At 39.6% G+C, this 25,410-nt stretch overlaps 1 protein-coding gene across 2 annotated transcripts in view; it reads right to left on the reverse strand.

The window, feature by feature from the left end:
- LOC137603372 (SH3 and PX domain-containing protein 2A-like) overlaps positions 1–24,127 on the reverse strand; it is a 45,589-nt gene extending 21,462 nt beyond the window's left edge. The window contains exons 1-7 of one of the 2 annotated variants that reach the window (XM_068326755.1): positions 23,736–24,127; positions 19,371–19,451; positions 13,844–13,919; positions 12,673–12,749; positions 11,836–11,927; positions 6,642–6,673; positions 456–584 (exon numbers count right to left, since the gene is read on the reverse strand). In XM_068326755.1, coding sequence (XP_068182856.1) covers positions 456–584; positions 6,642–6,673; positions 11,836–11,927; positions 12,673–12,749; positions 13,844–13,919; positions 19,371–19,451; positions 23,736–23,813 — 565 coding nt within the window. In that variant the 5' untranslated portion in view covers positions 23,814–24,127. The remainder of the gene's footprint in view (positions 1–455; positions 585–6,641; positions 6,674–11,835; positions 11,928–12,672; positions 12,750–13,843; positions 13,920–19,370; positions 19,452–23,735) is intronic. The other variant, XM_068326756.1, reaches the window with a different exon arrangement.
- Between the last annotated feature and the right edge of the window lie 1,283 nt (positions 24,128–25,410).

Consider the following 25,410-nt stretch of genomic DNA (forward strand, 5'->3'; position numbering starts at 1 on the left):
ATATAGTATTAATTGAATATACATGCATCCTTAAACATGATCTTGGCCTTGTTTTGCTCTTTCCAGAGGTTAAACAGCTGACTAAGGACTCTCTGCAGCTGGTATTTGTAAATCTAGCATGTCTTCCTGACTTTCCATTTAAGTGAGGTGGAATAATTAATACAAGTCTGGAAGACATTCCTTTTGCTAGAGGCAACATTCTGGCCCTCAGCCTAAACCAACAGTGGGAAAAAAAACAGGGCTGACTGCAGGCCAAAGTGAGCCTCTAGATGGGGCTAAGTAACAGCTAGCACGCAAAGGACAAAGGAGGTGAAAGGTTTGAGTGAGGGAATTAATTTGAGGAATTATGGACTGAATTATCAAAGAGACTTGTTGTTGAGCGACATACATACAAAATATAATCTCCATGATTCCACTCAACTTGTATTTGCTGTGTATTTGTTTAGATTACTCACCACTCTCACTCTTTTCAATGACGTCGACCACCTCACCCACTTGAAGGCTGATTTCTGCAGGTTCTTGTTTCTTGTAGTTGGCCACCACTATATACTGTTCCAGGAGCATGGGATCCGAAGCGTCCAGACCTGGGTTTGATGGGAAAAAACACGCTGTCAGCCAGCTGCCAGCCATAGGTCCACGAGAACGACTGCTGGGCACTTGTGCCATAGGCCACTTTGTCTGTAGAGCTCAGCCAATCACAATATTCACAGGGCTCAATGCATCTTCCCGAAAGTCTAGCCATAGAGCTGCATCCCCCTCCAGCCCATCAACAGGGGCAATGGGAATTCTACAAGAGCAGGAAAAAACACTCCCTCCAGCTCTGGAAAACAATCAAGCACGCAAGTGTAGAAAATCCTTGAAGTGGCATCATCCTTATTGCCCAACACAACTGAAATCAGGTTCGGAAGTCGGCATATTAACACAGTGAAAGCAGGAGTAATGAGAAAGCACAGGGAGCTGTAGTAGTGACAGAAAAGTGAGCTAAATCCAGCTGGGGAAGGGACAGTAGAGTGGGAGAAAGAAATGGGTTCCCTTGGAAAATAAACCATCTGCTAAAAAGCCTCCTTCTCCTCAGTTGGGGCTGGAGCTGGAGGAAGAGTAGGGGGTTGTGTACACCAATCATAAGAGTCAGCACTAGAGGCCTTAAATAGAACCAGATGAAGGGGCTGGAGCTGTGCTCAGAGGGATGGCCTTGTGTCTCATGAAACACTAGAGCTCTGACTCCAGCATGCAGCACAGCCAATGAAAACCTTCATTTCTATACTTCACTGGGTTAACCGTATAAACACCGGCAGTGACTTAGTTTTCATATTGGCTTTCATAACTCAGTCACTTCCACTACTTGACAAGAGTTTGGTTTAATCTAGCTACAGATTAACTTTTTACAACAGAAACACTTGAGAATACATTTAAAAATTCATGCAACTTATTGTATGTAAACCTAGCCTGGATTTAGTTATGATCAAGAAAATTTTTGAGGGACGCATAGTAGAAGGGACTAAAACAGAGCTAAGCAGTGGCAGCTGGAATCCAGACACAAACACAGCAACCATTGGCTCACACATTAACAATAGACTCTGATGACCATTGACATCAATGCTCCAAATTAAAGGAAGCCCCTTTTCCAAGCTAGATATTATATGGTTGTACTCTAATAATGCTGCTATATTAGATACACAGTGTACTTTTACAGTGTGACTTAATATAAAAGGTTCTACAGCCACAGTACAAACCACAATCTCTATTTATGGACACATTGCTGCCTTTACAAACTGCCATCAGTCGCAAAGGAAAGAAAAGAGCTCTTGGCTCACATTAGCAACAAATTATAAACTCAAATTAAACTAGTGGTTAAAACAGTTTCTGGGGGGAAAAAAAAGAATGAGGATAAAAAAGTAAGAACAATTCCATTTAACAGCTGGAAGGATTGAGGCATAGATAAGGAATGCTTGAAACAACTTGGATTGAGCTATTTCCCCTCAAAAGCCTGGCGGCAGTCTTTCAGACTAATGATTAATATATTTCTATTTGGATGAAAATTCGTTTTCAATTCTGGATCTAAATTTGGAATGTCAAGAAGCTAAAACTTAAGATGTATTGAGCAGCTAAAACTGCCAAAGTGTCTGACACTGGATTACAGCAGTAGGCCTGTGGTTTATGATGCTGCATGCAATCTGCATTCTGTCAAACTACATAATTGGATGCATAACAATTAACATTCTGGGTTTTGTCTTATTTTTCTTAACATAAGGTTTATAATGTGAGAACAATTAAATTGATTGCTGATAGTATAAGCTCAACAAGGGCTTGAAATTCCTGACTTGAACACGTTTTGCTGAAACAACTCCAATTTCTCCAAAACATTAGATGATGTTAACAGATGTGGTCTGGACTTACATATTTATTGATAAGAAGTATTTTTCCCAGGTGTAATTTGTTAGCTAAGAATGCAGTTTAAGGACTCCTTCTCTTCAAGCAAATAGAACGCCTGTGGATATATCCTGTCAATGTTTATAATAATACATCTGGTCTTGAAATAAAATAAAGATCTACTGTGAACCAAGTCCCAATAAATATAGTTTCTTAGAAAAACTGGAAAAGCTATAAAAAATAACTTTTTAATAATATGTATAATGTAAACATAACCAAACTCAGACTGACACTTCAATTGAATAATACAAAAAATATTACTTTCGTCATCCCTTATGATTAAATCATATTGAGTTGATTACATTATAGTAAAGGCAAGACATATTTGGGACCTGGGAGGTGGTATCGACAGAGAAGTACAGTATATGAGTTCATCTGATTGCGCTGTGGACGTACAGCTGATGCAAAGAAGATGCTTTCAGTCCAGTCCACTTGATGCTGGCCTTTAACTCTGAGTGCCATATTTTGAAAACAAGGGCAACTTCACAAAACCAAGTCTGGATTGAGGGAACTAAAATCTGGCAAAGTGAAGGGCCTTTGTTTGGCTCATCAGCAGCAGATGTGCAGTTAGATTCGAAGGACATAAAACTGCTTTTCTGACTAGTACAGATGTACTCATGTCATTGAATCAGTATGTGGCCCTGAGGGGGAAGGAGCAAAACACCAAAAACATAATGCAGAAACCTCTAAAATCATACATACAGTAACACCCTTATGGAAGCTGTTTCAAACTGTTATAACCAAAATACCTTAAAAGTGAGAAAAAAAGTGTATCCTTAATAAATACAGTCATGTCTTGTAAGACTCAAACTTCACATTAATATTCTTCCTCTTTCTTGTCTCTGAGGGCATGTTGTAACATCCCTTAAATGGTTCCCATCAGCAACTGTCTTGCATTAAACCATGGCATGACTGCATATCATGTAGCCTTCATGCATGAACATGATAATGACAAACTAAGTCTCTTCCAAAGGCATTGCTTCTCCCTCGCTCTGATAGAGGTAAGCTCAGCAGTAGCATTACTGTACAGCATTCTGATTATGCAGAGGGTTTTCCAAATGGCTGGAATAACAGACAAAACTATTATTTTGTTGGAGTTCGAACCTCCATTGCATCAGGCAGGGATTCAAGGTATCTGCATTTAACTTCTGACGGCTGATTGGAAAAGAAAAGCAACATTAATAAAAAGCCCCGAACTACATTTTTCCCTATGACTTACACACTAGCCTAAAGCTGTAAATAAATACATGATCATGTATAATGTATCTGTCAAAGGACATTCTATGGTTTAAATATAGCATACTGAGAAAAGGGCTACCTTCATTACTGGCGTCCACTGAAACAAATGGTGACATATCAGAAACAGAGCAGCCAGTATTGGATCTGCTCTATGTGGTGGGGGTTAAGTTTGGACTTCGAAAAAGAAACATTTCAACACTTGTGTTAGAGTTTATCTTTGGAACGAGCAGCAAGCAAGACAAGCAAAATGCCTGTTTAAACCTGACAGGCGCTGTCCAGTGAGAAATAGTCGCTCAAACTGTGTGCTGTTGTCCAAAAGATTTGAAAGTGCTCATTTGCTTAATGATTTCCTTCGCCAGTTTAAAATTTTATCCATCTACAAACAAACATGTGGACCTCCTGACCTCCCTCATCTAACATAGCTGAACAGATTAACCCTCTTTCCTCCCAACAAGCATGCACATAGAGAGCATGCAAACACCCACATGGACACACACCCTGTAGGCCCCCGGAGACCAGCAGCTCAAATAAAGACAGCGAGTCTGCACACATAAACATACTCCCTCGGTCTGTGCGCAACACTGAAAAGGTTTCCACTTGCCACGTAAACCTCTCCTCTCCAGCTGCTTTTCACATGCACTACACCCCTCAGTGCTCCATTTCTTTTCTTCTCCCACTCAATTTCTGACTGCCTTCTGCTCATCTGCCTTACGCCTTGGAAGAATATTATTGCTAATGCTTTAAAGATGATCTACATTTCAAGAACCTCAACAATGTTTTTGTTTTTTTATCTGTGGAACGTTTGTTGCCTTTCTTTTCTTTTTTTCTCTCTGTATCTTGTATAAAATATCACCAAAGTTGAAAAGTGTTTCATTTAGGTTTCGATCCTGCAGCAGTCCCAATTATCTGACAGTGATCAATGATGATGACCTCAGTATCAGCAGTCCACTGATGACCCCCTACATCAGGCCTTAGTGTTCTTTGGTGCTAAGTCACTGACATGGACTTTAGCTTCATACCATAGGGTTGTTGAGAGGAAGTCACGGAGGGAGGGGGGGGGGGGATTGGAGATATGGGCCAAAATCATTGAAGTTCAAATTTTAGTATTGTATATTATATAACCCCCTTTTAAATAACAGTGGAATAACAGATAAATTACCAATGAGGTTCAAAACAGTCAGTGGCACTTAAGAGTGAGGTACAAAAAGGAAAACAGTTGTGACAGATGCAAAGGCCATGCTGAAAATGGCAATGAGACCAACAGCGAGGGATCATCTGTGAATGTGTAGGTAAACAGAGTTCCTGGTTAAAACCCTTGACCGCTAGCAGTTTTGTGGCGAACGGCTGCATTCTGCTGTTTAGGACAGTCGATGGTAGACCTGCACCATGTAATTATGGAACCCATAAGCTGCAGCTACAGCACAAATATCACCACAGACTCACAGCACTTTAACTATTGTCCAGTATTAAATACAGAAGATCATTCTTTCAGTTGCATTCACCACTAATGGTCAGCAGGGGGTTGATGGTGAGGACTGAGAGGTCACATACTGTATGGAGGGTTAATATAGTAGGTCCTCCATGCTGACTGGGATTCTTCATAATCTCTTTGGTAATCTCAGTCCCATTGGATGATTTATTGTACCCTTTCATATGCTTGCATTTATCTACATAACACACATGATAACACTTTTAAACCAATTCAGTCAAAACACAGCAGTTCAAAGGTCAGGTCTTATATCACAAATATCCGAGGTGGCTGACAAAAAATGAAAATGCAATCCGATCTACTTGAGCAGACAGAATGTAGACTGCCCCCCCACCCCCCACACACACACACGTGTAGCTGAAATAAGACAATTTTTCCATTTCACTGTGTATCTGGAATCCCATGTTACGTAAAGCCTCAATATGATGGAGCATATAATGACATTAGGTCGGGGTCTTATTTCATTTGGTGGCCACTCCAGCACAGCCTTCTCTCAAAGTGGATTGCCCACAGAAAATTGACTTACAAGTCATTTACTGAGACTTTCTTTGCCCAGTTATGTCATGCATAACTGTGGCAGATTGCAGGAAGGATGGCCACAGCAACTCTGCATCTCATTGCAGGAATAATGTGTAATTTAGTAATGTGTGGATATTCTGAAACTGCATGCATGTGCAAATATACAACCCTTAAACAGCTGTTCACTAAACCCCTCACATACTTTTCCTGCTGCCTCCTACGCCCATATCTCCATGTTTAGCTCAGCGGCTTAGTCTTTCTTTCTTTCACCAAACAGGTGATTTCTCCCGGCTAATACTATTTTTGTATGGGGGTGTGTGCATGTGTATTTCTGTGTGGAGGGGGTCATCAAGATACAGAAGTGTTAGGTCTGGATGGGCGATTAAGAGCATGTGGTTTTCAGATAACTTCAATTATTTAGCACTGCATTTCCATGACACTGCCAAAGTTATGACAATAGCTAAAAACAGACTCCAAAGTGTTTCCAATTATTAATTCATTAATGATTTCCCAGATGATAAATTCACTTTGTGGTAAATAAAACTGTCTAAAATGTCTTCCAAATTTCTATCCATTCCAAACAGTAGTCCAGGACCAAACTATAAAACACATTGTGATGACTGACAAAGAGATTCACAAACTCCTCTGACTTAAACTTAAATGAGTATCTTTGCCTGAAAGCTAATTGAAAAGATTAAGCAGTTGAAATTACTGTGACATCCAGAAATTGAACTAATTTCATGCAGTGCAATTTGAAAATACAAAATAACTGTTGTCACATATGTAGCAGTACGAAACAGGAACTGCAAATAGGTTTACGGTGGAAAATCAGTTCAATACAGTAAATATCAGTATAAAATATTAAAATTTAACAAACCAAAACAATGACAATGACACATAAAACTCACAATATAAATCAAGTATGTTTTAAATACAGAGGAGATTTGGCAAAATACACCCTTACCTGATTTACGCTTGCCAGAGCCGCCGCAGTCTCTGGAAAGAAAGCAGCACCAGAGAAGCATGGTCAGTACGAGTGTGTGTGTGACAAAGGTCACAACATTAATATGACTTGATCAATCCAGTAACTGGTTGCAGCAGAATATATGCCTGGGACCATCCTAATGTAGTTGGCACACAAGCACCAGCCAAACCCACACTGGGAATGCGGACAGAACTTGACCCACAACCAGGGGGAGGGAGGCATGGTGGGCTTATGGGGGCGTGGGGGTGTGTCAACGGGGTCAAGGACAGTATCAAAAACAAATATCATCATATATTTAATCCAGTGCACACCAATGCATGTCAGCTAAAATGGTAGATATCTTGTATTTGAGGGGTGATGCAGCTGCCTCTGTTCAACAAAGGAGCATTTATTTATCATATCGTCTTGATGAGTCCCATTCACATTCGGATGTGAAAGCATCTTTCTGTTCCATGCATGGACTGCAACAAAACACAAAGGACGAGCATCGTGTCAAAGAAGCCACTCTGTATTCTCACGCAAATCAGCATCACAAAGCAGCGGTTTGTCATTGACAGTGCCCACAACTGCTGCACAGGTCTGGGTGAGCTTCTGGTTTGGTTTCTTTATTTAAACTGGATCTGATCATTTGCATGGTTCCAAACCTTTGGCTGTTATTGGATCTTTCCTGCCAAAGGATGATTTTATTTTAGTCTGACAAAAAAAAAAAATTGTTATTTAGATGTGAAAGTAAGTAGCAATGCTTTTTTTGTTTTGTTATTTAATTTTATATACTTTTGTGATCCCCGAAGGGAAATTAGAAGCACACTGTAGTCACTCACATGCACACACACACACACACACACACACACACACACACACACACACACACACACACACACACACGGGATCTATAAGCATGCAGTGGGGGGGTAGAGTGGCGGGCAGCTCCATCGCGGTGCGCTCCAGTGAGCAACTTGTAAATGGAGACGGTGCCTTGCTCAAGGGCACCTCAGCAGTGCTCGGGAGGTGAGCTGACACCTCCCACTGTCTACCACTGAACGACTGCCGCCCCTGCTTGTACAGTCAGTTCATTTTAAATACTCAGTGTCTATTATGCATATCCATGATGTATAATGTGTACACTTTAGGAGGTGCTGACTGGTTGCTTGTCTTTCATGAACATGTGTTTAGCGAACTGAGTTGCAGAAAGAGCCCACTGAGGTAAAGCTGAGGTTTGACACAAATGGGAAAAGACACCTGGCTCTCCGGGGAGACCAGCAGCAGGACTGGAGCCATGGCCAGTTATGAGTCCTCGTATAAACCCTGTCAAACAGTCAGTTGCAAGTTGATCTGTTGGTCGTGTTGTTTCTTATACACCAGTTAACAAGAAACCTTCTATCTTAACTATTTGGTCATTTTCTTTAGTGTAAAAAGTTATTCTAGGGTACACATGAGTTGTTTCAGATTTTCTAGAACAAAGAGAAAAAGAAAAAGAGACACTGAAAGAAAGACTGAAAGACACTGGAAGACACTGAAAACTACAAAGGAATTGCCCAATTTCAAGTTAAGCAACTCTTATTGCTTAATCAAAACATTTATACCAACACTGTATTCCTCTGATACTTTAGATTGAGTAATTTTTGGCACAAGGCTTTTCTGTTTCCAGATGCATGAGCAAATTCAAGGTATGATACATATCCAGTAACACATTATACAGTTTACAGCTCAGTTCTGCTTCATTAAAAATATGAATGACACACATGATTCTGAATAAAGCCAGTTGGAATGTGAAAACACAGATAAACAGGACAGTTACATAGTCAATACAAAGTGAGGTGAGTTGTGACATTTCTTTAGGAGATGCAACTAAACTCTGGGATAAATTACAGCTTCATAGTGTTGTTGGGTTAGGTTTATAATGGGTTAGGTACTGTTCAAATGAAGACATGTGAGACAAATTAAATGGAACGTGTTTTAAGTGTTCCTTGATTATCTTATGCAGTCTCCTGTGTTGACTTTGTGAAAATCCAGTAGGGTGGAGAAAATGAAATGGAGACAAGTACCATAGAGGATTGGGGGACGAAATGATTGGGATAAAGTAGATGCTTGACCTGCACCGCTATCCTGTGGCCCTCAAGACAGAACTGGAATAACATTCTCCTGGGAGGAGACTGAGCACACAACTGTAGCACTGTGTGCTTTCCACCCGTCGCAAGGAAGATCAAATTGTTGAGGGGTAAGAAAGGGAACCAAAAATTTCTCTAAATGTATTTAAATGATTAAAGTTGTATAAATGCAATGTGTAGATATTATACATACAGTTTTGGTTTTATTATGCAAAAGGGGTGAGATGCTTATGAACATATAGATGGACTTAACATCCAAGTACTTCAGAGTCTATCCTAAGTTTGATTCAAGGCATACCGCCTGTCTGCAACTCGTTCTTTGTATTAGAAGAGGAACAGGTTTATTATTAGCCCTTTATTCACATTCATCAGCCAATCCAGTGAACTGAGTTGTCTGCCCTGGTGTATGTATACATTATACATACACATACTACCTGACCTTAAGATTTACCTCTGCAGGAATAATCTCCAGGACAGGGGATCCACCATGCCACTGAACAGAAAATCTTCATGAAATGTGCCGTCTAAGTTTTTCAGAGTATATCCTTTCGGAAGGTAATGAAGCTACTTCTTCACATTCAAACAGTAAACTCAAACACATGGACCAAAATCTCCCCCAAGGCGTGATCGTGATTACACAATGATGTCAGGGCAGAAGAATTTCAGTTTGACCCTGAATCAACCATTAATGACTTCCCTTGCGGTGAAACAAAAATGTAAGAATTAAACATTAGGTTGTAAAGAACACAGTATTTATAAAGTCACTGTTTTTAGATTAAGTTTAGGGGATTAGACATGCATCAGATATAATTAGGCTTACAGTAATTCTCCAGCAAATGATGGCAACTTGCTACAATGTGTTCCACTCATTTCTGTGTGTATGTTGGCATCCTCAAGGAAAGAATGCACAGTAGCTGTGCTATATGGTTCACACATCTGCAAGACGTTTGGAATCAACAGCGTGTGGTTAGAGTAGAAGCCAAAAGAGCGAGGTGTCTTTCCTTCAGAGACGCTTCTGTGATCTTTCAAAAGGCAGCTTTAGATTGGCATGAATATGAAACTGACACAAAATAAATTAAATTTTTTTAAAAATTTTCTTTATGTAAAGTTATAGTATATTATGAGTCAGGACCATTTTGTAAGTTTAATATGGAAAATTTTAGAAACAATCACTGCTCTGAGCCTGACTTGTGGCATGAACTGAAAGTTAAATCCAGTAAGCTCTGATATTTTCATTTTTTTCCAGGAGATATTTTTGTCTGTGGGTCAAGCTCTCAATTTTTTATCTTTTTTTTGTTTGTATGCCAATTCGGTAACTTCCCCGTCGGGTCACATATGCTAGGACTCACAAAGATGTAGATCTACTGTAAATGTAATAAATCACAATGCAACTGCCGAACCAACCCATCTTCATAGGAACATGAAAGTTCAACACAAAAAAGACATACACTGGAGAAGGCCTGTCAACATAGAAACAAAAATTGAACAGATGATGAAATCAGTTAGTATTAATACAAAATGAATGATCTGTTGCTATGGAGATGATCTATAGATATATTTGATTATTTAACATTCATATCTGTGCTGTTGCCCCTGACCTTCAGACCTGTAAATGGTCTCAGGCACTGCAGCATCACACTGCTCCTTAACAGGTGAAGGATTATAAAAATGAAAGGGTTTAGTACCATATAATATTCACTATAATATAATATATTAAAAAAAAACCACAGTCCAAAGTAAAATCACAAAAACGCACAGGTAAGAATTATATGTGTTTTTAATAAATGTGAGCTTGTTAAGTTGGTTTGGACTATCTAAAAATAAAAAAGCAACAACCTCAAGCTGACACACTTTAAAATCAAAGCACATTAAAAGCTGTGTCTCATTAAAACAACATAAAGAATCGCTTTCAAATCTACATAATGGTCAAACTGACCTTGCACTGTTGGAATTGGTTATTAGATTTAATTATACGCAGTGCAACTCATCACCATAATGGACATTTATCTTTTTAACTCAATATTCTCTGCCTGTACGCTATCATCTATTTTGAGGTGCTAATACAGACCTGAGGATGTACAAATATTTTTAAAAAACCAACTGCCAGATGTATTGTAGGGTCTCTCTTTCTTGACATAGGATTCCAAAAGTTTCTTTCCTGTGAAATGTTTACTACTTTTCAGCTTCCAGTCTCTTAATAACAAAAAAAAAACGTGATTTAAACTAAAGTATTAGGTCAAAGACATTCCAAACTAAAAGTGTTGAACTCTACAAACTCTAAAAAGACAGATTAAAACAATAAAAAAAGCGATGGCACTGTTTACTCTTTTGTATGAGAGCAAAAACACAACCTCGCCCGCATCAGTGTCTTTATGCTGATGTATGGCTCCCTCTTGTGACAGTGCACTTTTTTCCTTTCACTTGTGTGAGCATGACGTCTCCTGACCATTGGGTGGCAGCAGCAGACGAGCGCTTGTCGTTGTCTTGCTACTAATGCATTTGATTAATAGAACAAAAACCAGTTAAAAGAATCTGAATCATGTATAATTGCAGAGAAATGATTGGTCTAATAATTATTCATTCTCATGCAGACATACTGGAACAACAGCTGCAGTTTATAGTCTGTATTCATCATGTTTAAATGATGTTATGATAACTGTATTTGTTGAAATAACACCTGAGGGGGATAATTCTTTGCTTGTACTCTTTATACTCTTTATTATAGTTGTCCAAATCACGAGGAAATAGCTCAACAAATTAGGCGAAACTTTATGGCTGATAACCTTTCCTGTGATCTTGTGAAACAAAAGAATGGCTCTCTAAAGGATTCCTCAGAGATGAATAAAACATCTTCATCTGAAAAGCTCTGAGCAGTTTCTAAGAGCGAACTGTTTTCTGTCCTAGAAATTCTCATTAATAAAACACAACTGGACTGCATCAATCAGCTCCGAGATGAACAAAGCCACTGGATCAAGACAGGTAAAGGCTGTTGAACCACGAACATTGCTGCTGGAGCATCCGCAGGCTTTGACATGGATTTCAAAATATATAATATAGGAACTCACTCTGTGGGGGGGTTGAGGTCCTCCAATTTGGTCTCAAAGAACTTGAGGACCTCCTCACTTTGGGAAATGAGGGAAGGAAGCTTCATCAGCGCCTGTGGGGAGAATGAAGTTGCAACAAAATCTTAAATTTAAAGGTTGCAAATAGAAAAAGTCCTGCTTGGTGGTTGGTGAGTAACCAGTTTAAAACAGTTAGTCATTATGGAGTCAGTCGATGAGAAGACCAGACAGAGGTGTGGAGGGTGTGGAGGGGAAGGAAGAAGGCTCTGACTAAGGGTTAAAACAAAGAGGCACACAGAGAGTCGATGAAGCCGAATAGTGGCCAGTTTCAGCTGCAACACATTCAAAATGAAATGCTTCAGCCCGTGGCACTGGAACAACAAAAGATATCCTCATAGGAACAACATTAACAAAGAAATCTAATTTACCCTTACTCAGTTCCTGTAAATGAAAACTGCTGCTACTCTTGGCAAAGCAACTGCCCTACATTCCCTCCTTTGGCCTACTGAGTAGAAATAGGTCAAGTTGCAGTCTGAACTCACTACTACGACCTGAGTCTGCTGATTCATTCTTATTCTTTAGATTTTCTTTTAGTCTTGTGTGCCCCCGTCCCCCCGTTTCCTTCATAGGATGCTTATTTACACTAGCGCCAGGAAATGACCAGTGCAGATAGAGCAGTTGTTTTCCTGTTGAGGCTGGTGCAGGGAGATAAATGTTGAGGCCTGACTTCCAGATACAGTCGACAATGTTCAGAGGGAATTGCACACATCAACAAAAAAACTAACTACAGAGAGGAGTTCTGAGCACATTATGAGACACTTTATGCTGCTTTTGACTTACTTTGCAGTAATTGTCCAGGTGCTTCAGCCTCCTGACGGCAACATCTCTAATGTGACTTCTGCGAAACAAGACTTTACCTGAAGAGGAATGAACAGAAGAGCACTTAAGCACACTTGTCTGATGGTGAAGCTTACATTTATTACAAATCCATTGAACACTCCTTGTTCCCTGTTGATGATGAGAGGATTACTCTGCTAATCGATGGAGTGTTAATGTTCCGTTGCTCGGTGTGTGCAAAAAGGGGAACTACAGTAGTCAAAGATGGTGGCGCAGTTGTTCGTATCAACGAATGTTTGTAAGTTGGATGTTTGTATCTTGAGGACTACCTCTATACTGTATGTTATGTATATCTATATGTATAGATATATGCACATATATCCTCTTTCTTTTACTGGCCATATATGCAGCTCCCTTCAAAAACTTCCTTGAACTTGTTCATCGGTTTGTTTTCTTTTGGTTCTGTCACTGAGACGTTTCCCCTTTTTGTGTAATTCATTATTATGTTCCAGATGTGTGTACACTTCTATGTAAATTTCTATCTTTGGTACTTTGAAATGGTAGGATATGATAAATGTATGTTTATTCTGACACTGTAAAAGCAAAGTAAGCTGAGCTTTCAGGGAATACATGTTTTAAATCTTTCATAACACAACTAAAAAGTCTCTTCTACTCCATAAATGAATGGGGGTAGTTGTTAAAAGCTACTTTTCTCCTCATTTTATGACCCTGTGTCTTTACTACCAGTGCCCAAATGCAAGCAACCCAATAAACATTGTGTATGCTGTTTGCTGTTACAAACAAGTCAGTCCATATTTGGCTTACAGAGAAATTACAAACAACATTTGGTGGGGTTGAGTTGTACCAAATATCAAACAAAGGGTTTCTTCATTTCGGCTATAGCTCACAATGAGTTCATCTGATGAGTTTATACCTTTCTCCTCCACTCCCCCTGCAATGGCAAACTACAGATTGATTTGACCAGGGAGGAGTAGGGCATCTAATAAAACAATGAAATGTAGTAGACAATGTTATGGGCAATGTAGGAGGACTGACACGCATTACTTGTGCTAGAAAAATGCTTTCTTTTGCTTGCACATAATACTTTCTCTAGAAAGATGTAAAAGGGATGTGTACGGGTGTTATACATGGTTTAAAGTATGATCTTAATCACCTGGCAAGAATGGTATAATCCTCTTTTTGGGGTCCTTCTGTCCTCCTTCAATTGGAAATTTGTCAAGGATTTGCATCTGGAGTGAGGCAGAAGTGAACAAATGTTAGTTGTGCAAAGAAATTCAAAAACATTAACTCCTAATTAATATTAAAAACACAAATGCCACTATAAATGGTGGTCAAATGTTATCTTGTAACTGCTGAACACTCTTTTATCTACCAATCTACTGAGTAGTCAAAGTTGAAAGTGGGGAATAGAAATGAAACAAAGAGAGTTCAAGATGTCCAGGAACAGAGCACGTCCTTGTTATGGTACATGATTTCAACATGGTCTGTAATTACATGAATGCTGTGTTGCACAGCGACAGTTTGACTCTGATCCCCAAGGCACTAGACAGGATTACATCACCAACATTTATCTGGAACAAAATCAAAGCGAGTTCCACTTAAGGAGCTCAGAAAGACATGAGAGGAGGAAAGCAACAGTTTGGTGTTAACACTTGACATCGGAGACGATAAAGAGACTGATTTATTAGAGGTATAGGAAGAAACAGATGGAAATAGATGCTATGTCAAGTCCTTTTATGATGACAGATTACATCAATTTCTCTCTAAGCGTTGGCTGTTTGTATCAGTATCACTTTCTGCCCCATATGGACAAAAAGTGAGTGTGTTGTCTACAATGTGTCATCATGTTGAGCACTGAAAATGAGCTGCATGAGTCTGTATCATGGACAATAGGTTCAAGTTAGCTCTTTTGATACATGAAAACAGTACTGTGATCTCACAGAGAAGCACCATTCAGTAATAGCAGGCTCACAATCCATGGGGAGACACAGAGAACTTCAATCTGAAGCACACATATCTGTGAGGACGAGACCTGGAGACCGGTCTTGGTCCAAACCCAATCAAAAAAAAAAAAACTAGGTGGATAAACAGAATCAAGTTTGGAAGGTGAACTTAGCTCCACTTTCTGGGTCTGCTGGACTTGTCACCAACAGAAAGGTGGTGTGGTTTCTCCTCTTGTGGTTCTTTCTTTTTCTGCACAAATCAGCACCTTTTGCTGAACACTTAAATTTATCTCTGGTATTTCCCCCTCCTCTAAAATACACACAGCTTACACAATCTTCTTTCTTTAGAAGAGGATGACCGTGATTATTGTGGTTTGAGGGCAAAGCAAAAGGGCTGAGTGTGAAGCATAGTTAACCAAAGCTGCACTTAAACACACTGTTTTATGCTGCTAAAATTGAAAATGCAATCTAGACTGTTTTCTTCAGGTTACTGTGGGAATACTGTAATACAGTTTTATAGCAAGGGCAGAAATTCAAAATAATCCAGATCGTCTGACATTGAATTGGCAGCTGGTATACTAGGCTGCACACTCATCATGTTATCAGCCTCACCAGCTGGATGTGGCTGAATATTCCCCCTAAGATGGGAGTGTTAATACCTGTAGAAACAGCCTGGGCTGACTGAGAAGTTTCTCATCGAGAGGTGACAGCACAGTCCGCCCACAGACACACACACACACACACACACACACACACACACACAGACACACACACAGACACACACACACATACACACACACACACACACACACACACACACACACACACACAGACACACACCTTACCCGCTGACTCACCTGAGTACACTCAGGACAGCTTTGAAAACTTTCAGACTTTCAGAAACCTTTTATTCAGGAGTCTCTACACAGAATTTGTCAGTGCTTTGAGCTGCAGAGTCAGTCAAGTGTTACCACAGAAAATACGGTAAATGTATTCATGTAGCAACAGGTGCTATGATGTAACAGCAGCTGCTGATGTCTTTTAATGTATTTAATAGTCTATGTTGTGAATAAATGACAGTGTTATGAGCATGAATTATGGTGACAGGAAAAACCCATACAATGTAATGGTAATCATTTGAAGCATTTTAATTTAATGGCAGTGTGTGTGTGTGTGTGTGTGTGTGTGTGTGTGTGTGTGTGTGTGTGTGTGTGTGTGTGTGTGTGTGTGTGTGTGTGTGTGTGTGTGTGTGTGTGTGTGTGTGTGTGTGTGTGTGTGTGTGTGTGTGTGTGTGTGTGCGTGTACTGGGGGAGGGGGGTGACAGACAAAGAAACACTGCACTAAGCTGGAGACAAAGAAGCTGCTCTGAGAGGAATCTCGGACTGAGGGAGTTTTAGGAATGTCGAAGTGGGAAAACAATCCAATCTCATCTCTTGACAGTTGTTTACTGCGGTGTTACTATGTTGTAATGGCTGGCTTAGGCAGGAGCGTTATCAGAATCAAGTAATGCAAACTGATGTTTTATATATTTTCTGTTACTGGTGCAATACTGAGAAATGTGCAAATGCTTGAGTCCTTCATGGCTAGCAATCAAGTAAATAAATAAAAAGGGAGCCAAGAGAGTCCCGGTGATGTATTGGTCCTTGCACAACAGTGCGTCGCACAATGAAGTTAATGTTTACATACTAGAAAAGGAAAAAAAGGGTATTTTACATAAGTACCTAGGAAAAGATTCTTTTTATTATTTAAATGTGTGCCTGAATATCATAGTATCATTAAGATGGTGACAAAATATAGTCAGCATCTTCTCATTAGAAGCCTTGCCCATAAACTATGACTATGTAAACACAGAATCCATCTTCTCTGATTGTTCCTGAATCGTGCATCAGGTTTTGAAAAAAAAAAAGGAATTAATACGTCCGCATCTCTGGTTATGCTGCACCAAAAATCAATCATTACAGCCATGATATTACTGATATTACACTGCAGACAGCTCTATTAAATAACCTTTACTAATCTGAGTGTTTTCAGTCATTCGTTTTAACTCACATGACTGCAAATTAGCACAGGTTTGATGGTATTTTTGGGGGGTCAGAAGTGTAACGCAGACACAACACAATACAGACACATTATAAAAACAAAGCTAATCTGTTCCTGGGTCAGTTCCCTAATCCAAGAACAATGACGACTAAGGGATTTCTGGGGAAGTTTCTGCTTAAGACGAAACCAAGCCGCCTTTCACACTCGGCAGTACCCCTGTAGAATGCTGTGGCCCCTGTGTTCTGTGGTTGGATGGTATGGAAGGGGGGCAGACCTCAGAGGATTGTTTCTGACTGTAAACTTCGTTTGACCCACTGACCAGTTCTGCTCATGTCAAACTGGTTTGGTTAAAAAAACATGTCCTTTTAACAGCAGAAGCAGACCTTTTCTGGTTCAGCAGGAAAACAAGTGTTTGAAGGAATCGATGTTAAGAACTTAAAAGGATCACACTTCACTTTGACTGAGCAAATGAAGGAACCAGATAAAAGTACATGGGATCTTGATAATTTATGATAATGGCTTCCCTGAGGAACAGTTATGAGTTATGTTGAGTGCACTGGAGGGGTTTGAAACATTAGCAGTGAGTGCACTTATGGACGTACATTTAGTAAAAAAAAATTGATACTTCGATCCTAAAAGACAACAGCAAACCTGTCTGTTGCTGAAGTGGGATTTTATATGAATTCCCTGACTGACTTATACTGATGGACTAACATTAAATGATTGGTGTCTCTTAAAAAGGCCTTTATTGTTCTGTGACCGTCCTTGACCTATCTAAATTAATGGATACAAGATGAGATCATGGTCACATTTGTCAAAGGCCAAGGACGTTGAATATATTTTTCCCCTCCAGTCTGTAGTGAACATAAAACACAAACGCATTCAACAAAGGCAGGGAACTGTGCAGACATGGGAAAAGACTGTGTCAAGCTGGCAAACAAGAAAAAAAAAAGAGGACTGGGTTCAGCTTAAAGAGAAGACAAACGATGTAAGAAAAGTGGAATGAGTCTCATCTCATGAGACCATAAGTACAATGGTGAAAAAGTTCTTATATAATCTTTCAAACGGAAGCACCCTTTTTAGGTTTCATAAATCCAAGTTTCCAAGGATCATTCATTACCCCAAAACCAGACCATTTTTCTGACAGTAGAATCCTCCTTATTTTATCTAGTGCACTCCAGGATGGCTCATTTTTCTACTGCAAATCTCTATGGCTCAAAAAGTATTACTTTTATTCAATATCTTTTATGATATTGCAGTTTTCAGCACTTACTGACAAGTTGTCTTGATTCTTTGTGAGGAGATATTTCTGCTTTTTGTGCAACGCGACAATGCCACACTAGGCATGGATTGTTCGAAACTGCATAGCAAAATCAGTGTTAATGAAAACCCAGCGGAACACTATGCCAGAGTTTCATCAACTAGTCAACATGGGCTTTTGTTTAGTTTACACTAGTTTAGCTGTAGTGTCAAAGGTCAACACCACCAGGGTACAAAACATTTTTAACACTAATCAAAACTCATTTGGAGGAATCACCATCTCATAGTTAAACCATACAAAAAAACTGAACACCTTTGACTTCGCTGTGTGCCAGTATGTTTTACTCAAGACATCTTTCATTTTTCACCTACATGACTATGTTAATATTAGAAGACATAAGACACACTATCCCCACCCATTCTGTATGGACAGCTGCAGACTGTTGTTCATCGTGGATTACCACAGCCAGACAAACACACCCACACAGCAGGGTTCTATGGATAAGATTAATGTTTACAGAGACAGGGGAGAAGCTCTGTTTCCATCAAAGAGGGCAGACTTTTCCTAGCTATTACTAAAGGGCCAGAGAACAAAGGGTTTCCTCTGCTGCTTTCGGTAGAACCAGCCCACCAAAGACAGTGCTGTGGAGGGCAGTTGGTGGAGACAAGGCAGAGCCACTAATGAGAGCTTCAACCCCCTCACAACGCTGCTTAGAGATTTATAACAAACTACAGTATAACCCAGGGAGTCATCAAGAATCTAAATGTTTCTATGAAGACACGAGGGATCAGACAGTAAAATAAAATTAAATCAAATCGCCCATTTCCCAAGTTGGTGTTTAATTCACTATCCCAAACGATCAATGCTACTTTATTGGTCTGTATATGAACATAAGAACCCATGGAGAACCCACAACATGAATTAGACTTTTACCAAGGAGACAGTTGGCATCAAGTAAAAGAAAAAACAAAGGAAATTATTAGTTTCTCTCAATAACAGAAAGAAAAACACATTAGATAGAAATTCAACACAACTAAGTAAATCCTGATTAATTCATAATTTCACATTAACTCGGATGGGAAGCTTTGAGGCCTGCAGGCTGCCAGTGAGCCTGAAAACTGTAGACATTTTACTGATGGCTATTGGATCCACAGAAATAACTTTGCGCCACGCTGTATTTTACATAGTCACTGAGGTCATGTTTTCTTCCTGCATCTGCTGACTGGATTTCCCCTATTTGCTTTTCCACAGGCAGGTTCCAGAAATCTCAAATGAGTGCTCTTACTAAGGCTTCCAGCAGCTGAGCAAAAAGAAGTGACAAAAGGCTCCACCTAACAGGCAGCACTGAGGCCATCCTAGACATGCAAATTAACGGTTTAACCTCTTATTCCTTATGTATGTAGTGGTTATAGCACTATTTTTCCAGTGTTGCCTACCTGTAGGTCAAAGAATTTGCTGTATCTCCTGTAGATGACATGGGAAGTGGAGTCTGAGTAAGTGACATTGATGAGGTACACCTAGTAAGAGAAAGACAAACACAAACAGAACACAGCCATTAGGGGAAATCCCTTTGTCAAAGTCAACATGGCAAGGCTTAAGCTTGACTTAATGACACAAAGTGCATTCCCACCTAATCTGACTTTAAAAGGTCATCAAAGGTCAAATAAAGTCATTAAGTTAATGCGGTTCCATCACACATCACAAGGGTATTGGCTATTATGTCATAAAAGTAATTTATATTGAAAAACATTTGAGTCGTTGTGCTAGTAGAAATAAGTTACAAAGAATTCTTATCAGTGGCTTCTAAAGATAATAGTAACACATTTTACTTTTCATACCCACCTGAGTGAGGAAACACATAATGTTCCCATTGTGTCAACAATTTCCTGCACTTCCATACCGGCGGGAACGATGACAAGAAAGAGCTGTTTACTCATAAGGCAACTGAAATAGGAGACGTTTCCTTGGCACACATCAGTCATTTTTCCTGAAATGAATTCTCTATTTCCTCAACAATAAAGGGCAGGCAAACAACTGTGCACACCCTGAAGATTGGAAACAGATGGCTGCACTTATCATATTCCCATCAAAGCCAGTGCCACAGAATATTTACAAAAGCAGCATTTAGACACATGGTGACAATCTGCAAGGACACCAGTTACTAGTTTGAAAAGTAGTCTTCATTCTACTTCACAACAGAAAGAGTGTGGCAGGACGAGTTGTCCAGCAGCTCCCTAATGACAGACATCATGACTAAACACGCTGGATTTAGGCAACAGAATGACTTGGGGCAAGGGTGTGTGAGGTCAAGAAGCATCCCAGAATAACCATGGATCATGTTTGACTTCAAAAACAACAAAATAATTTCCATTAGACAAAGGGCCCTATTGATGATGATCATTTATGCAAGGCAAGAGGGGGATCGCAAATCTTGACACAAATATTACGGATTACTCATGAGCCTCATGAAATGTTAAAGGGGATTAAACAAACAAGTGAACATTTATTTGTGGGTTCACCTGCATTCATGTCACATGATTTTTGGTCACATATGGAAGAACAAATTTGCACTTGACAAGGATGTTCATGAATATTTAAGTGTACAAACTAAAGCCCTTCCATTTAAAGTCTCATCTCTCTGGACTCTGGACATGAACATTTTGCACTATAAATAAAAGGGATTAGCTGCCATGCTTCATCTGACTAGAGTGCAATGAGTGCCTGGAAGGAAATCACACTTGAATAGGAAGGACAAAAGACAAAGGGTTGCTTCTTTCCTCTGGTAAACCGGATGAGCATTTTCAGTTGCTTAGCTCATAGTTAATGAAATTTTTTTCTCCTTCTTCCCTTTTGGGGACTTCCCAGTTAACCATCACCTCTAGCTTCCATCCCAAGGGAGAGTCTGCATCCCATGTTTGGTGGCCTTAAAGACCCCCCATCCACCCCCCCTCCACCCCCCCCAGGAAGGAAATGGATGATGCAATTGAGCCTGACTCTCAGATTCATTAATCCAATTGCACTTGTTGGAGTAATTGATTTTTGTAGTCCCACTGAGATGTGTTGCTGACGAGATTTGGTCACTCTAGTGAGTAAGGTAACGAGGAGTCTGTAGTCACGCTAGCGGATCTATAACATTGCAGTGTTTAATTCTACATGCTTTTGTTCGATGCTAACATTCCAGCATCTGACAGACAAATTTTTATTCATCACCACATTTTTAAAGAATGTGAGCATGCCAACAGTTTTTGATCAGCATTAACCACTAAATGTCTTTTCTCACTACAAGTTTGTGTCTATATCACATAAACTGCTTGACTGACGAAAATAAAACAGGGTGGATGGATGGGGTGTGAAACAAAGATGTTGATAATGCAAAGATTCTAATGTTTAAATTCTAACGTAGGTATGGAAGGGTGGATACTTCACATGCCTTGTTTGGAATTCGGAATGGGGTTTGATTTAATTATGGTATGCATGAGGTACGTGCTCTACTGAGCTCCCTTCCAGATTTAACATTCGTGCAGAAATTTGATTTCTTTTCGATGTTTTTTTCTATTTTTTGTCCTGTCCTGCTTTGATTTGTGTCCTGGTCTTGGCATATGTGAATTTCCCTGAAGATAAAACATCAATTTCTGCTTGGATGTTAATGTGGCTCTGCCTTCCCAGAACTGCTGCTGGGCTGTGAGCTACAGGCCAATTTTGTTTGGTCGGCCTCTCATTACCCTGCTGCTGTCACAGCATGGACACACCCCTCCAGCTGCCAAGGGCTTCATGATAAGAAATGATAATTCTGCAAAAGGCTTTTTCCTCCTTTTTACAAAAAAAACTTACTTTGATAAACTGAATCAAGTTAAAATGTTTTGAAAATATTTTTGGACCATAATAAATATGAGTAAACTCCTGGGCACTTCTGTTATCTTGTTTTGTGCAATGATGCGCACATAATGCAGTACTTGTTAATAATTAAAAATAAGACATTTGCCTGCTTTGTATTGTCCTTCATCAGTCATATTGAAGATTTGGAGGTAATCACTTCTTTATCTGTTCTCATTTAAAACCTGAACAGGAGAGGAATAGTGTGTCTGTCTGTGCAGAACCCAACTCAATGCCAGGCTGGTTGACCAACACTGTAGTCAACCAGCCAACCCAATCCTGAGCTAGATGACAACACATTATTTATCTCTGTGATCTCTGTTTACCAGTCTGTGCCTGAAAGGTGAGGTTGTTCATTTTTCTTTCAAAATGTTTACTAAAATCTACATAATTTAATAAACCTGTTGAAATCAAAATCGTTCTAGAGAGATAAGTCACTGTCCTTGCAGGTAGAATCAAAAATCCATAACTGAATATATGATGTGACCCATACAATCCACTAATGCAAAGGAGTGAAGGGGAAAAACCCACAAGAGGCCATTTAGCAAAAAGGAAATGCACCAGTACAAAAGCAACTACAACCAAGGCAGTCACAGCCTGTATTTGCATAGGTCAAGATCAAAGCTAGTGCTCTGACCTACTGTCATAGATCAAAGCACTAGCTTTGATCTACAGTCCTACTCACAATGGCCTTCTCCCTCGTATTTCCATCTTATCCAATTCCTGAATGTACAACAGTTAAAATTTGACCTTGATGTAGTTTTCTCAAAGTCAAGGTCATCATCTCATTTTCATCCCCTTTGCTCCCCGAGTAATGTGCTTTTTGTTTCATCTTTCTATCAGCAAGGGCTGTGAAGATATTTGGTGGACAAACGGACGGATGGATGGACGGACAAGCAGATGGACAAACACACACACTGATAATTACGATACATCCCCTTCGCAGGATGTAAAAAGTAAAAAATAAAAAAATGAAATCATGTAAATCATGGTTTGAGCTGCATTTGCTGATGGATATATGTTGAGACCAAATGATACCACACTGGTTGACAGAAAATGTGGGGGCTCTGAACACCAGCTGTGGGAAGCAATCAGATGAGTGGAATGGAACTGGAGCAGCACACAGTAAAAGGCTTTCAGACGGACAAGAAAAACAATGTGTCCCAAACTCACACCTACCCTCTGTACAATGTAAACAGGCAGCAATGTCACTCATTTCACTGGTAGCTTTTATTTAAAAAAGTAACATTAATAGGTTTTTTTTTTCTTTCTGTGTGTGTGTGTGTGTGTGTGTGTGTGTGTGTGTGTGTGTGTGTGTGTGTGTGTGTGTGTGTGTGTGTGTGTGTGTGTGTGTGTGTGTGTGTGTGTGTGTGTGATTTCAATTAATATTTCATGTATATATAGCCACACTTCTGAGATTGTTGTGTGCACAATGCAGAACGCTAACCTGCTACTGTTTACAGGTGTCATATCCCACGTGTTATTTATCGTGTTATTGTTGCACGTTAAAAGGCTAATGTTTGTCAAACAACTTTGGTGGATGATCATGTTACTTTTCGATGCCAGGCCACAATAATGCATGAACTAAAATAAGGAGATACACTTATTATGCTTAACCTATTGGTGGCGCTACTTGTAAAGCCAGGGTATTAAATCAGGCATCACGCCAAATGTAGTCGATCCGTTTCACATGTCACTTAGAACAGCAGAAAATAAACTCTGGTGGCATTAAAAAAAAAATCAGAGGGTCGCTTTGGATGAGTCCTCTGACGCCATTAATGTCTGTACAAAATAATCGGATAATTAAATCTAAATGTAATGATCAACGGACACGTTGGCCTAGTTGAAATATCAAGAGATGAAATTATAGAAGATGGATCTACCGACGTGAAGTTAGTTGGAAAAACGTGGTCGGAGAGACAACTTACATAATGTTTGGATGGATTCCTTCTCTTCTGCACATCCACAACATTGACGTCAAGAACCGTTCTTAGCTGCATCTTCATCAAAACAGGAAAGACTTAAACCAATAACTATTGGAAAATACTACCAAATACGACGTTCACCCATGAAAGTGGTAAAAAGAGCGAAAACCCATGAGAGAATTTCCCCTGAAACAGGAACGCGGAATATAAAGTTGGTGGGGGGGAAAAGAGCGTGTCCGCGCTCAGGATTGAGATTCACCCATTAAAACGATGGTGCCAGGCGGTCTCAGAGCTTCTCAACCCTTTGAGAAACATGACAACGCAGTAAAACTGGCGTTTGATCAGTTTTCTCCTCCCTCAAGAAGGGTTGGACTGCTGTGGAGGAGTATGGAGGACAGGAGGAGCGCAGCGCAAATCCAATCTGTAGCCCGTGGGGCGGGCCTCCTCCTCCAGCCAGCTGGACACCCTGCGTGGGACCCTCTGAGGGAGTGAGGGCAAGCTGTGGAGGATTCATTTGTAACTCAACACTGAACCCATATGCAAAATAAATAAATAAAAACATCCACAGTTTGGCACAAGTCTGGGTAGCCTGCGAAATTTTATTGAATAGCAAAATTTTCCAGTATGAAAAAAGTGGGTGGGAAACAGTCGCTTCCTCCGTCAGCAAGAAACGTTTTGGTGAATGAAAGGATCATAACAGCACAAGTAGAGCAGAGGTGTTGCGTTTGTTTTTAATCGTATGTATAACACAAAATAATCTTCTATTTTTAACTCCCAACTAAACAACAGCAGCTGCACACGAGGAAGGCAAAGGGAACAATAATGTAACATGATATCGCTCAAGCCCCACGATGCATTTGGAATTATTTCTTAAGTTTGATTAGGATTTCTAACACGACCGTATTTTATTTATTACTAAACTCCGTTTTTGGTGGCGGTGTGACCGGGGAGGTGAAGAGAATGGCTTGTATCACCCTGCCACAAGGGGGCACTACACAATACAAAACGTCTGCCATATAAAAGACCATAAACAAATGGGTCACTTATGTTTGTTTTATTCTCATTTTCTTTCTGTAGTTGTGGGGAGGTAAGTACCTATAAATAAGTTCTTACTGAGTACTGCAATAAAGCAGAGTTGTGGAATACTTGTATTCTATTTAATATGTAATATTTCTTTGCATGTCTATGTACTACTACTAATAATAATGTGCATCTTACTACAACTCTGCAGTAAGTAACTGCAAGCCTCAGATTACACGGTCCACCAATAGGATAACATTTGTGAGACAATGAAACAGTAGATAATAGGGTAATTTTATGTTAAGAACATCAGTGGCAATGGTAGAAATCTAACAACACTGTTATTGCATAGTCATATGTAAATCGTCATTACGGGTGGTGTTACAGTTTTTGTTCTTTTACTCTTGTTGAGGATACACAGAAGCGGTCTTTTGTACTGTGTACAAAATACATTGCATACACACAATTTGAAAAAGAAATCAACTTGTGAACCTAATGATAAAGTTTAGGTGTACTTGTATTTAACTTTGTTGTCATTGTAAACTGTGCAAAAAAAAAAAGAGATCTGTTTTTTCCATTAAATACACTCAAAGCATTTGAAAACGAATCAGACAACAAACATTCATGATTTGAACAAGAATCAATTCTATTGGATATG

Source organism: Antennarius striatus, chromosome 11 (genome assembly GCF_040054535.1).
Source record: "Antennarius striatus isolate MH-2024 chromosome 11, ASM4005453v1, whole genome shotgun sequence".
Lineage (NCBI taxonomy): Eukaryota > Metazoa > Chordata > Actinopteri > Lophiiformes > Antennariidae > Antennarius > Antennarius striatus.